Source organism: Oryza brachyantha, chromosome 6 (assembly GCF_000231095.2).
Source record: "Oryza brachyantha chromosome 6, ObraRS2, whole genome shotgun sequence".
NCBI lineage: Eukaryota > Viridiplantae > Streptophyta > Magnoliopsida > Poales > Poaceae > Oryza > Oryza brachyantha.
The window spans coordinates 1,944,105-1,957,924 of record NC_023168.2 but is presented as its reverse complement, the minus strand read 5'-3'; the positions used below and the strand labels follow the sequence as shown (position 1 = coordinate 1,957,924).

General features: G+C 45.3%; 4 protein-coding genes across 4 annotated transcripts; 1 reads left to right on the top strand and 3 right to left on the bottom strand.

The window, feature by feature from the left end:
* The first annotated feature begins 282 nt into the window (after window positions 1–282).
* Window positions 283–2,652, top strand: LOC102709284 (GDSL esterase/lipase At5g45910-like). The gene is made up of 4 exons (XM_015838590.2): window positions 283–590; window positions 724–933; window positions 1,036–1,458; window positions 2,184–2,652. The coding sequence occupies exons 1-4, from the start codon at window positions 341–343 to the stop codon at window positions 2,399–2,401; spliced, it is 1,101 nt and encodes a 366-aa protein (XP_015694076.1). The 5' UTR covers window positions 283–340; the 3' UTR covers window positions 2,402–2,652.
* A 1,118-nt stretch (window positions 2,653–3,770) lies between these two features.
* LOC102709002 (probable beta-1,3-galactosyltransferase 14) lies at window positions 3,771–8,166 on the bottom strand. The gene is made up of 7 exons (XM_006655745.3): window positions 7,621–8,166; window positions 6,655–6,807; window positions 6,497–6,579; window positions 6,302–6,401; window positions 5,424–5,537; window positions 4,674–4,816; window positions 3,771–4,001 (listed from the first exon to the last, which is right to left on the bottom strand). Exons 1-7 carry the CDS (start codon window positions 8,028–8,030, stop codon window positions 3,907–3,909), a joined length of 1,098 nt encoding a protein of 365 aa, XP_006655808.2. The 5' UTR covers window positions 8,031–8,166; the 3' UTR covers window positions 3,771–3,906.
* A 1,425-nt stretch (window positions 8,167–9,591) lies between these two features.
* Window positions 9,592–10,281, bottom strand: LOC102702200 (transcription elongation factor 1 homolog). Its single transcript, XM_006656597.3, has one exon. It carries the CDS (start codon window positions 10,279–10,281, stop codon window positions 9,775–9,777), a length of 507 nt encoding a protein of 168 aa, XP_006656660.2. The 3' UTR covers window positions 9,592–9,774.
* Window positions 10,282–10,415: 134 nt separating this feature from the next.
* Window positions 10,416–12,081, bottom strand: LOC102701922 (GDSL esterase/lipase At5g45910-like). The gene is made up of 5 exons (XM_006656596.3): window positions 11,762–12,081; window positions 11,476–11,691; window positions 11,218–11,366; window positions 10,832–11,117; window positions 10,416–10,718 (listed from the first exon to the last, which is right to left on the bottom strand). The coding sequence occupies exons 1-5, from the start codon at window positions 12,045–12,047 to the stop codon at window positions 10,504–10,506; spliced, it is 1,152 nt and encodes a 383-aa protein (XP_006656659.3). The 5' UTR covers window positions 12,048–12,081; the 3' UTR covers window positions 10,416–10,503.
* Window positions 12,082–13,820: the final 1,739 nt, after the last annotated feature.

Sequence of the window (13,820 nt, the reverse complement as noted above, 5' to 3'; positions counted from 1 at the left end):
TTTTTACTATTCTTAAAAGGTATCTAAAATTTTAGTGTAAAATTGTAATACCTAAAGATATATTATATCCAAAGACACTAAATTTTTACACTGAAAAATACAGTACATTGCGATTTTTTCAAAGAATGTAAAAAAAAAACTCCGGACCAGTGCTTCCCGGATACGGACGGCACCAAAAGGCAAAGTGCACACATGATAGTACATGGGAGTACCTACATACACATACATGATATACACTACACCTGTCCCCACGGGCTATAAAACGCGCCCCCATCTCGCCACCATTTCCACGCATCTTGCTCTGCTTCTCCTCTGCTTCTCTTTTGGTAGCTTTGCCGTGATGGGGAGGCGGAGCTCGTCGACGGTGGCGGCGGTGTGCGTGGCGATGTTGTTGTCGGCGGCGGCGGCGGCGGCGGCGCAGAAGTACAATGCGGTGTACAACTTCGGGGACTCGATCACGGACACCGGCAACCTGTGCACCAACGGCAAGCCGTCGCAGATCACCTTCACGCAGCCGCCCTACGGCGAGACCTACTTCGGCTCCCCCACCTGCCGCTGCTCCGACGGCCGCGTCGTCGTCGACTTCCTCGGTAATTCGCCTTTCCGTCCTGGCTCCGCCTTCTTCTTCTTGGTTGATCTGGTTACGTCGTCGTCGTCGTCGTCTTGCTCTGCTCCGGCGAGGCGAGTTTTCCTGACGGCCGTTCGCGTTCGCCGGCCTTGCAGCGACCAAGTTCGGGCTGCCGTTCCTGCCGCCGTCCAAGTCGACGAGCGCCGACTTCAAGAAGGGGGCCAACATGGCGATCACCGGCGCCACCGCCATGGACGCCAGCTTCTTCCGCTCCCTCGGCCTCTCCGACAAGATCTGGAACAACGGCCCCATCAGCTTCCAGCTCCAGTGGTTCCAGCAGATCTCCAGCTCCGTCTGCGGCTCCAGTAAGTAATCACTCCCTCCCATCCCACTGCTCCCCCCGCCAGTCCGCCATTGCTGCCGCTCGCTTCTGCCACAAAACTTAATTTCTTTTGAATTCTGTGCAGGCTGCAAGAGCTACCTGGCGAACTCGCTGTTCGTGTTCGGCGAGTTCGGCGGCAACGACTACAATGCGATGCTGTTCGGCGGGTACAGCGCCGACCAGGCGAGCACGTACACGCCCCAGATCGTCGACACCATCTCCAGCGGCGTCGAGAAGCTCATCGCCATGGGCGCCGTCGACGTCGTCGTCCCCGGCGTGCTCCCCATCGGCTGCTTCCCGATCTACCTCACCATCTACGGCACGTCCAGCAGCTCCGACTACGACGCCCTCGGCTGCCTCAAGAAGTTCAACGACCTGTCCACGAACCACAACAACCAGCTCAAGACTAAGATCTCCGCACTCCAGACCAAGTACAAGTCGGCGCGCATCATGTACGCCGACTTCTACTCCGGCGTCTACGACATGGTTCGCAGCCCTGGTTCCTACGGTACGTGTCGAATTCTATCACCACTATGTCCCTGCGTCGCAACGAATATCGTCTCAAACAACTCACAAAATGCCCGTGTGTTACGATATATATCATTGATTCAGTTAGTAGTATCAAATTCTATAATTTTATCGTCCGCAACTAACATTATGTACGTCGCAACGGATATCATCGTTTTCAATCGGTGGGTTGATTGAGCACGAGGACAGGCAACGTGATGGGAGTTTAAAATTTGTGCACGAGCAGTAGCAGTGTGCGATGCTGGTTGGTGGCGAGGACGAGATGGGCCATGTGAGATTCCTCAGCTCTCTGCCAGTGAATGACCAGTTGCTAATAGTACTGTCCGACATGGGCAAGGCAATCCAGAGCTCGTGATGGCCATTTTATATGGGAATAGTCGCCGTGCTCCAACGACTAGCCAGACCCAATTATGCCAAAATAATGGCAGATGCACCGGTTAGGTGTGGACTTATGTCTTCCTACGAATCCAACTTCAACCCACGTTCGTCGCTTCGTTCCCTCACCGGAACTTCCACCCATGTTCCACCAACCAAACACACATGAAGGCCCGTGTCAACGATCATGTTGTCAGGTTACCGTTTATATAATTACCTACTTAATTAATGTATAAATAGGTTAATCGGCTGGTTCGACTTATAACCTCTAGGCATGGATGCCGAGAGTTGAAAACAGGTAAGATTGACGGAGTTTTCTTGGGCTCGCAGGGTTCAGCACCGCGTTCGAGACGTGCTGCGGGTCGGGCGGCGGCAAGTTCAACTACAACAACAACGCGCGGTGCGGGATGTCGGGCGCGTCGGCGTGCTCCAACCCGGCGTCGCACCTGAGCTGGGACGGCATCCACCTCACCGAGGCGGCGTACAAGCAGATCACCGATGGCTGGCTCAACGGCCCGTACTGTAGCCCGGCCATCCTCCACAGCTAGGCAAACGCCTGCGAAAAACAAGTCATTAGTTAATTTATTATACTGTATTATGGTTGGTGTTTATTAATTAAGTGGGATTAATTAATTAAAGGGGGTTCTTGGGTTCTTGATTTTTATTTCGGTGAAATGTTGACATGCGTTGCCAAAAAGCAAAGAAAATGATGGCAACTGCAGAATAAATGTGTTCTTGTTGTAATTTGATAATCTGATCAAATGAATCATCAACAATGGTATACTCAGTTTTCTTTCTTATTACTATGCTTTATGGAAAGGAACTTTTTCGCCATGGCAGCTTATGTTTGGATCTTTTGCCTGGCCAGGGCATGTGTGGTCGGAGCTTTATGAAAAGCCACGGCAGAAATCTCACTCTGACGGCCATCCTGTCTGAGACGGTCCTGTCACTAGCCGGAGACCCTGACATGACAGTCACATGGTCTTTTTCCATTGCAAACTTTTAGCTAACTAATCACTAGGATGATTAAAACAAATTGGACACTCCTACTGAGGAAAACCTGAGCAAATTTATCCAAGGATTGGTAGATGAAAATAGATGTGCATCATACTATGCTTCAAGTGCAATAATGCAAAGCAAGGTACTCTTACACAGTGATGTACTCGCTGTCTGACTTGAATCTAGCTTGTTGCATCAAATCGACTTAAATACATGCGATGGAGTAACATACAGGGCATGTGGGGTGACGCAAGTGGTCTGAATTATTTTGGAGCTGTTGGAATTAAATCCAACGGCGACCCATCCCTGGAAGCAGGAGACGCATCTTCCTGTGTGATTGCCTACCACATCTATTGATTATGATGATAGTGATGCACATTTGCAAACTAGGGTAGGGCACAAGAAAGTAAGCATCAGCCAGAGTGGCTGATTGATACTTACACAGATGCAGAAAAATAAAGGAAATAAGCAAACATGGCATGTATACGACGAAACACAGGTGACTGCAAGGCAACATAGTTACAAACGAAAAATAATTTATAAATAATTTTTATATACATATTCTTTGCTATCTAAAAACCAAGACTGAAAAATAAACTTTAATAAAAATACCGCAAAATCGACTTCAAATTTAAGGTTAAAAATTTAAATTTTAGCTTATAAGCATAAGAAAAAAGACGAGAGTTACATGCGCAGGAGTAAATTAAAAAAATCAGAAGTACCAAGTATAAAGATACACAGCGTGTTAATTTGTGATGCATTCTACTACTATACAACAAAACTGCTTCGCTACCACACATTATGAGCATCCCTGGCAAGATATGGTTCTGTAGTCATAAGCAAACGAGAATGTGACAAGAATGTAGAACAAGGGCTCCGTGATCCCGTCTATCAGACGCCTGAAATCGGCGGTGTTGGTTTCCCCAACGGCGCCCAGGCAATGATTGTGCCTGGTGAAGTCAGTGAATGCTGTAGCTATCCATTCGAGGTGGGCAGTGGTCAACCATTCCGTCATCATGTCGCCTTGCCTGTAGTCCCGTGTAGGGGCGATAATTCATCGGTCATCAGATTCAGACACCTCAGATGGACCACCTGTACATTCCTTTCTTCGATGAAGCTCTAGCATCTTTACCTCTGGATGGCATAGCCCTGGGTGATAGATTTAGGAACATGTTAGCATGCGTCAGCTGGAATTGAGACCTTAAGTATTATAGCATATGAAGCCTTGAGACGAACAAAATTCTTGCATTGATATAGGTATAGGTAGCCAGAGAGTTTTAGAACCAGCTTCTGCACAAGAGAGTTTTAGAACCAGCTTCTGTACAAGCACATCCCTCACTTTTAGCTACTACCTCCGCCCTAAAACAAGATCATTTTTGTTTTATCTTATTTGTTTCAAAAATAAGTTCATTTTTAGCAAAGATTGCATCAGAGTTCGTAGACGTAGGAGATAAATAGTAGTATACTAAAAGTAGATAAAGCAAGGAATAATTACATTGGATCTGATATAGTGAAGGATACATTCTTTTGCTTTTGTATTGATATGTGGGTATCTCCTAAGGAGTTTCCTAGGAAGAGTTTGGTTTCCGTGCAAAATTTGTGCAGGTTAATTTAACTTCATTGATTCTTACTGACCTATGGACTATGGCCTTCATGATGTTGAGGTTGATCAAAAGAAAAGTATAAGGTGATAACACACATATTAGCCATTTACTACATATGAATAAGGGCCACACAAACATATTAATCAGAAAAATTCATAATTCACCAAACACTTGTGGTTCAAATCACTTCAATATAGGAGTTAAGAAAGTAAATAACCTGAACATTTTGGAATATCCCAAACAGCAATTGAAGAATCCGTGCAGTCACGTGAACAAAGCGCATGTGTGTTCTCATGGTTGACATTCATAGCAAGCATCCAGGATCCAATAGTAACATCCTCATTGCTGAACATACGGAAACTGGAGAAATATATTGTAAGAATCCATTAGGCAAACATATAAAGTAGCTCAATCTCGGATGGAGTTCAACCGTGATGCAAAATACATGTAATAAAAGGTTTATTTATGAAAATCCAACTGCTGAAGCCTATGGTTGATGTAGTATGTTTGCTTCAAGCACGAGGGCTTCTAAATTCAGTATAAGGTGAGCAATTAATCAGTAACCACACACTATTTTCGATTTGCTCTGACTCCTCCATCTAATAAAGACCAATATCATTTCTTTAGATAAGAAAGCTACAATTGCAAAGAATAGCTCACTATTGTGGTAACAGGGCTAAGCCAGTAAGATAGGAGTAACAGTCAAGCAGTCAATACAACTTCCTGACTGCTAGTATATGGTTTTGCATCTGCGTTGCTCACAGCAGTTTCTCCCAACCCATCAAAGACTGTTCACTGCCAGAAAGAAGTGGCCCATGGCCTCACCACCACCGGCCAAACCAACTTTTCAAACCCCTATTCCACATAAAATAGTTGGTTCTACTAAAGAGACTAGCTTCGCATATGGCGTGTAAGGCAAGTTCAAGAATACTAACATCACATATGGGGGATGTGGATTGTAAATTACCTGTTGTTCCTCAAGGCAACCAAGCTTGCCACCACATCAGCTGATAAAGCATAGATAGGCCCATATGCATGAAGGAAATATTCTGATCCAAGCAAGAAGGATTGTGGTTCATACCTGCATTTGGAAAAAAAAAAACACATACAGCATGATAAGCAGTCATTGATGAATGGTACATGGAGTATTTTTGCTGTGTAGAGCAATGCTCGGTCTGAAATCTGAACAGCATGTGTGGTTCTTTCCAGATATGCCCTAACACCATTTGTTGCAACATGTCTTGGTTATAGAATTGTTTGCCCTAGCAGTTAGTACTACCCCAGAAGCTAAACTATAATAGCAAAAAGATATTGATAATCATATTGAAGAGGGAAATAAGCTCATAAACTGAATGCATAAGCCATAAGGTAAACACAAATTTGTGCTTGCACCAGCTGGTAGGACCACAATAGTGCTTGCACAGCTAAATTAGAAAAAAATTAAGCAAAGATACAGAAATGGCAGCTGCATTGGTCAATTGGCGCTTGGCATTATGCATAGCTGATGAAGGATAATTTTTTTAATCATAAAATAATACTATTAAGACTAGGGATGGCAACGGGTCGGGCTGGGTACGTGTAAAGAAAATCCATGCCTAACCTGATACCCGCCTTCACCGCCTAACCCATACCCGATAGGGTTGGCGGTCAAAACTCTATGCGGAGTGTGGAGGGTTGAGGGTCACTGCTGGACAAAATTTTTCCTTATTATCTACTTTGTTTTTACTTAGCATGATCCATGATACTGTATCCATTTCTTCATAGTGTTAAATTTGTCCAATGAAAAAGCCAACATGTCAAAAAGGGAACTCATTATGTCATACATCACTACATGCCAGAACTGACCATTTCAACTTTGGGTCAGTAAAAACAGGCCCCTTCTTCATGCATCCAATGTATGTTTGTGTATGTGAACGCTCCTTAGCCAAAAGCAATGAAAGTCTATCTGCAGAATAGAAATCAGTGATGAAAGACTGAAAGTGCCAGCCATTAAACAAAAAGATAGAATGTCCATTAGTCAAAATCATTACTGGTATGCACCTGGTCTCAAGTAGATATCATCATCAGCTTTAACATAGAAGTCAGAATCAAACAATGCATAGGCAGCCTTAAAGTAAGCTAACCTACAACATAAGACTAAATCAGTATCCTTCAGAAGAAATAACAAAATATTACATGATAACAGTTATATTGTTTACGTTTTGTATGGAAGCTTGCTATACTCCTCCTCCAGATCTAAAAGCACAAAATCATCGTATTCTTCAACCTCTCTTTCAAGAGCTGCCATCTTAGATTTGTCATTACTTTTTCCAATCACAAATCTGAATGCCAGACCAGTTGCTTCCTCCAATCTGCAATACATGAAACAAAAAATACAGCTACTGTAAGGACAGTTAGCCAAAATCATCGTCAAATGAAAACAAAATACATGATCAGAGATAGAGATGATTATCACTTATCAAGCATGTGAATAGACTCTTGGGTAACAAAAACACTTAAGTTGAAACCAAAGCAAAATAGTTAATGGCTGCTCATCTATAGGTAGCATGGAGCTGGTTTCAACTGGAAGGCTGCTGTAGTCAAATTGTTATTGTACTAACGAATTAAATAGATTGCACTGCTTCCATGTGCATTTTCATGTACATTGTAGCTGGATTTCAAGGAGCAAAATAATGACACATCAGTGGTTCTGTACTAGAGATAAAAGTCTAAATTCCATAGGACCAATCCCATCTTCTAGTTTTTTCTCAAAAAAAAATCCCCTCTTCTAGATTCTAGAATAGCAGCATAATTCTACAAAGAAGCAGATCTACCAGAAGTGGAGTTAATTCTACCAGCTTATAGTGAACTAGATCTGTATGAACGGTGGTAATTTGACAGTGATCAGTTGTGTAAATGACCAGCATTTTCCATAAAGTTGAATCTAGATCAGAGAAATGAACATGAGATTATCTAATGAGTAATTACTTCAATTCCAATCGATTTCAGGGAGATGAACGAATGAAATTACCTAATCAACTCTAAATAAGCAATTTACTTCAACTCCACTCCCGTAGTTAGGTAAGTAGCAACATCGGCAGTTGAACACTAAAACTAAAACTAAATCCAGATCTCGAGCAGCACATGTAAACACGAACTACCGAACTGTGATACCAGCGACTAACCGAAGGAGACCCTGCCGATCCGAGGGGAGCCACGTCCGCCGCAGCGCGCGGCGCCTCCCGACGGAGCCGAACCCGGTGAAGATTCCGACGAAGGCCATCACCTTGTGCCTCCCGCGCGATCCGGTCGCGTGGGACGCCGGGAGATCGACGGCACCCGCCCCGGCGTCCGCGGCATCCCCAGGCCGCCGGTCCCACGCGACGGAGACGGAGAGCGGGCGGGAGGAGTCCGGGCAGCGGCCGCGCGGGGCGTGGGACGGAGCCCAGGACACCGAGAGCGCGGCGGCGAGGAACCCCGCGAGGCCGAAGAGGAGGCAGGCGACGGAGAAGGCCGGCGTGGAGAGGAGGCGGCGGAGGAGGGAGCTGCGGCGGGAGGAGGTGGCCGACGAGAAGACCTTGGGCGAGCTGGGCATGGCTGACAACCGCTGCCACCACGTTCCCCCACCACCACCACCACCCCCGCCGCCGACGGCGAGGCGCGCCGGATGGGATCCCGGCCGGGGAGAGGAGGGGAGGCGGAGGCGGAGGCGGATGCTGGGTGCGGCCGCGTTTGCTTCTCCATTTGTTTTGTTTCGAGTGCTCGAGGTGGGTAGACCCCATCCTGTGGCCCATTGGGCTCGGCCGAAAAGTATTCCACCTAACGAACTTAGTTCGGAGGCCTTCAGTTCAAAATGGGCCAATAATTTGTTCGATTAGCCCGTTTCAGTGCATTTACGCGGAAGTAGATTTTATTTTTAATCCATTTCAGTGTTTGGCTTTTTTTAATTCTAATGTTTGATCATTCGTTTTATTAAAAAATTTAGTATAAATATAAAAAATAATAATTCATGCTTAAAGTTCTTTTGATAATAAAGTAAGTCACAGACGAAATAAATGATATTTCTATAGCTTTTTGAATAAAACGAATGATCAAATATTACAATAAAAAAGTCAAACATCTTACATTATGAAACGGAGGGAGTAATATTTTATTGAACGAGGTTATTTTTTTTGTATGGTTCTATAATACAACTGTATTGCATGTGTATGTATTTGGAGTGATTGTGATGTTATATTCTTTCGTCTGATTGTATATGTTTGACACTGTTAAATTTTAGATTATCCTTTTTTTTTTAGAAATTATTGAACAAATGGAGTGAATACGAAACAATGTTGAAAATGTTTTAAAATACATAGAACACTAGATTAGTTTTATTATTAGACCATTGAATATATTTTAATAGTATATTTGTTTTATACTAAAAATGTTGATGCGTTGTTATATAAATTTGGAGAATTTTTAAAGTTTGAGTTTGAAAAAAAAAATCAATATGTCTCATAATATGAGAGGGGGAACTAGGAAGTATCAATTTCATTTGTTGGATCTTCAAAAAAAAATGGTTACAGTGATCTATTATATATATATATATATATATATATAGTAATAGGAAAAGAAACCACCATGTTCATTCTCATGGGCTAGAAAATAACATATTAATAAAAAAATCTGATTAGAAATATAGTTTCGGTATTAAAAATAAAAAAGTCCATATGTAAATACAATTTAGAAAATTCCAAATTTCGGATTAAAGGTTTTTAAATAATTGATATTAGGGGCATTTGTAAATTTGCCACTGGTTTTTTTCTAGATTACAAGGACGTTACTCAAATGACAGTTCTAGTGGTATTTTTGTAATTTTTTAGTGACAATTTTATAATAACGTTTTAAATTAGTGACAAATTTACAATTGTCCCTTATTAAGGGAATAGTCAAACTATAAATATAATTTGGGAACATGAAACATGTCAGTTAAAAATAAGTAAAATTATGAGAAATAGTCTATGTATAAATATAATTTAGAAGTATCTAAAATATGAATTACAAATTAAATATTATGCAGAAAAGAGTCCAGGAACGAGTACAATTTAGAATACACATGAGTGAGATTTCATAGAAAAACATAATTTAGAAAAATTTAAATTCGAATTAACAATTAAAAAATACTAGTCGTACGTGTGGAGCAACATGCTAGTTCCTATCAAAAGAAGTGAAAAGTGATGGACAGATGAATGCACGGTCACATATGTGTTCTTCTTCTATCCTCCTACAGCTTGATCAACTAGAGTCCTGACACGACCACGCAAACACACATCGTCGTGGCCGTCGACGGTGGCCAGCTAGTTAGTACGACTTCTCTTGCGGCGGCGGTCGTCGTCGTCGTCGGCGTCGGCGGCGGCGTTGGCATTGGCGAGTTCGCACTGGTCGATCCACTCGGTGTAGACGTCGATGGGCTCGGTGAGCGCGTGGGCGGTGGTGCAGTAGCGCTCCAGGCATGTGTAGCAGGAGGCCTCGGCGATCTTGAGCTTGAGGTCGACGACGCACTCCACCGCGCCGGCGGCGCTGCAGAACGGGCAGGTGAAGCTCGTCTCCAGCTTCGGCGCCGGCTTCTTCGATTTCGCCTTCAGCCTCGAGGACCACGACTTCTTCGTCCCCATCTCCGGTACGTCTCGGGGAACCGCGCGAGCTTGGAGGATTAGCAGCGCGAGAACGAGGCGGCGGCGAGCGATCGATCGATCGAGAGATGTGATGATTGATGAACTGATGATGCGTCGATGGTTGGCGAGCCGCCGCGCGTGCTTATAGCGGCCGGAGCTATCCCAGTTCGCGTCGGAGTCGGACTCCATGCCGGAACTAGAGCTGTTGCTGCTTCATGTCCGAGTCGGAATCATACATAATTATCCATTGATTAATTAAGGACCAAATCATTTCTTCCACATCCGATTTGCAATTCTGCCGCTATTAGGTGATCACGACGTTGATTAATTGATTATTAAGCGTAGATATATAGCATGGCGTTTTCTTGGTTTGATGCATCCATGGTGCGCGTGGAGTTCGCAGTTGATGATCTAGTGCAGAATGGGAGGGTGGCAGTAGGGCCCCCTGAGCCAGCCGCCGGCGATGAGCCGGTTCGCCGCCTCCGTCGTGTGGGCGCCGTCCCAGCACACGTGGCTCGACGGGACAGGGCACGCCGCCGCGCCCTTCATGCCGCACCGTGCGTCGAACTCGTAGTTGTACTCCCCGCCGCCGGCGCCGCAGCACGCCGTGATGCCGCTCCTGAACCCTGCCACGACGCCGGCGCCGCCGCCATTGCCATTGCACGCGCATCGGATCAACACATCGAAGCTCCGGAACAGCAGAAAGATTGACACAGTTTGCTCGCGTGGGTGCGCGTACCGAAGCGCGCCGGCGTGTGCAGCATCTGGGCGACGAGGGTGTAGTAGTCGGCGTACATGATCCTCGCCGGCGGCGACGACCTGATGTACCTGGCCTGGAGTCCGGCGATCCTGCTCTGCAGCAGCGCGTTGTGGTAGACGGACAGCGCGTTGAGCGGCCGCAGGCAGCCTAACTCGTCGTAGTCTGCCTTGTTGCTGCTCGGGAGAATCGCCAGGTAGACCGGGAAGCACCCCACCGGCATCACCCCCGGGACGACGATCTCCGCCGCGCCCATAGCCACGAGCTTCTGCACGATTGCAGTTCGCAACTGCAAATCAGATCAACCAAGAACTGCACACCACATAGTACATCTTTTTGAGGATTCATGGTCGATTTTGATTGATTGCCTCGACGCCGGTGGCGATGGCGTCGACGATCTTGGGCGTGTAGTTTTTGGCCTGGTCGACGGTGAAGCCGAAGAAGAGCATGGCGTTGTAGTCGTTGCCGCCGAGCGAGCCAAACACGAAGAGTGACTTGGACAAGTGAGCTCTGCAACCTGACGAACAGTTCAGCCGATCAAACTCTAATCTTTTAGCAGATTAGCTGAAAAAAATTGATGTGATGGTATAGTGTGTGTGTGGATGGTTCAGTGTGGCACGGCTCACTCTGTGGTGCGCCGCAGATGGAGGGGAGAAGGCGGCGGAACCACTGGAGCTGGACGTTCATGGCGCCGTTGTTCCAGATTGGGTAGCCGAGGCCGATGGACTTGAGGAAGTCGAAGTCGAGGGCGGTGGCGCCGACGATGGCCATGTTGGCGCCGCGCCGGAAGTCGCCGCCGCTCCGCTTCGACGGCGGCAGCAGCGGCAGCCCCAGCTCCTCCGCTGTATTTGAGAACCTTGGAATCAGCAATGGCGCGCGAGGGCGCGGACGCGGACGCGGACGTGGACGTACCGAGGAAGTCGACGACGAGGCGGCCGTCGGAGCAGCGGCAGGTGGGGTGGCCGAAGTAGGTCATCCCGTACGGCGGCTGCGCGAACGTCAGCAGCAGCGTCGCCGCCGCCGACTTGTTCACGCAGATGTTCCCCGTGTCCGCCAGCGAGTCCCCGAAGACGAACATCGCGTCGTACCTCCTCCCTCCGCCGCCGGCGCAGGTGGCCAACGCCGGCTGCACGACGACGCACCAACAGAGGCAGCAAGCCAGTAGGCCGACGCCGGCAAGCGCGCCTCGCCGCGCCATCACGAAGCTCTGCAAGAACGGAAGCCTCCGATCAGTGACGACCCGCGAGACGGTGACACAGCGCCCACGCAGTGGCATACATACGCACGCCTGGTTTAATGCTCCGGCGGCCAGCAGTGGCCTCGCCGCCATTGTCGTTGAACACGCACGTTTGATGATGTCTCGTCGTCATCGCCGGTGGAGCTGGCCGGTGCAACCGAATGGGCTGGGCTGGGCTGGGCCGGCACGTCATGGGCTTCGCTGGGCTGGCGAGCGTTCTGCCGTTGTTGTCACGTACAGGAAAGAGGAAGGGTTTGGAAGGTTGGTGGCTCATCTGTACCGAGCAGTGACGCCGTCTTCAATGGCGATTCAGAGTACTAGAGAGAGAAAGTGTGCGTGTACCTGTGTAGTATCACACTACTGTAACATTGCATCAAGCAGCAATGCAGCATGGTAGATCGATCAGGGAGAAGACACCACGTAGGTTATCTTGTCGCTTGCTAAGAGAGAACACCAAATAATATATTTGTAAGTGAAAAATAATGTGAATATAACTTATATATATATATATGTGTGTTTTCTCTCAGTTATCTAAAAGTAAATACTAAAAATAAACTATGATAAAAAAAAATCTTAAAATCAACTATAATTTTAAGATTAAAATTCAAATGTTGATTTATAAACATAAACAAAAACGTAAAGATAAGATTAGAATTCACATTTCGGAATCTATCTCTTTACTCTTTAGCATGTAACAGTATTAAGCAGTACCCTTTTCTAACGCAGTTGATCTACGTAAATTTGATCATTTGTCTTATTTTAAAAATATGTAAAAAAATATAAAATGTAAGTTACAGTAATACAAATTATAACAAAGCGATAATAACGTTAATTTTTAATAAGATGAATGCGTTTAAAAGTAACGGTGTTATCCATTGAAAACTAGAGAGAGTACTGGTCTAATCTGCTTTTGTTTTTGCAGAAGGGTTTGTTATGCCTTTGGATGGTTAGGTAGAGAAGACAAAAGCCAAAAGGGATCATGCATTATTCGGTTTTCGAACCATATTCCAACTGAAAGTTTGTCCAAACTTCATAAATAAACTGAATATTTATTTCTGTAAACAGTAGAGCAACATGCAGTCACTCACTCACTGTACCAGAAAAGGAGGTTAAATTCATTCACCAGCTCCATACGATCAAGTGGTCATGCCATTCGGGTCCGGATCACCTGCCATTGCATTGGATAGCAATGGCAGGATAGCACAGTGAAATATAGGAGGAAAAACGACACTGTATCGTAGATGACATGACGTATAGTATTGTAGCAAAGTTACTGTAGACAAAATATGATAACTTTATTGTACCAAATCACTATAGCAGATGGATATGTGGCTGTTCATCTAAAAACGAATGGCTGAGATCGTGCCAATAGCATCGTGCTGTTCATTTGGTGCCATTACCATAGCAATGGCAGGTGATCCAATTCGATTGCTAACTTGAATTAAAGCTTTTTTTAGATGGGCAGCAACCAACTTGACTAGCTAGTTAGATAAAAAGATCTTGCTCGCATTTATGGGCTTCGTATTTTCGCTGATGCTTATATTTATATGACAAAATTTAAACTTTTAACTTAAAATTTAGAGTTGATTTTATGGTTTTTATCGTAGTTTATTTTTTAGGATTTTTTAATTACAAAAAACACATATAAAAAATTAATATGTAATTTTACCTTTTCCCACCTAAAAACGCATGTGACCATCTCCACCCACACTATCCCAATATGCGCATAACAAA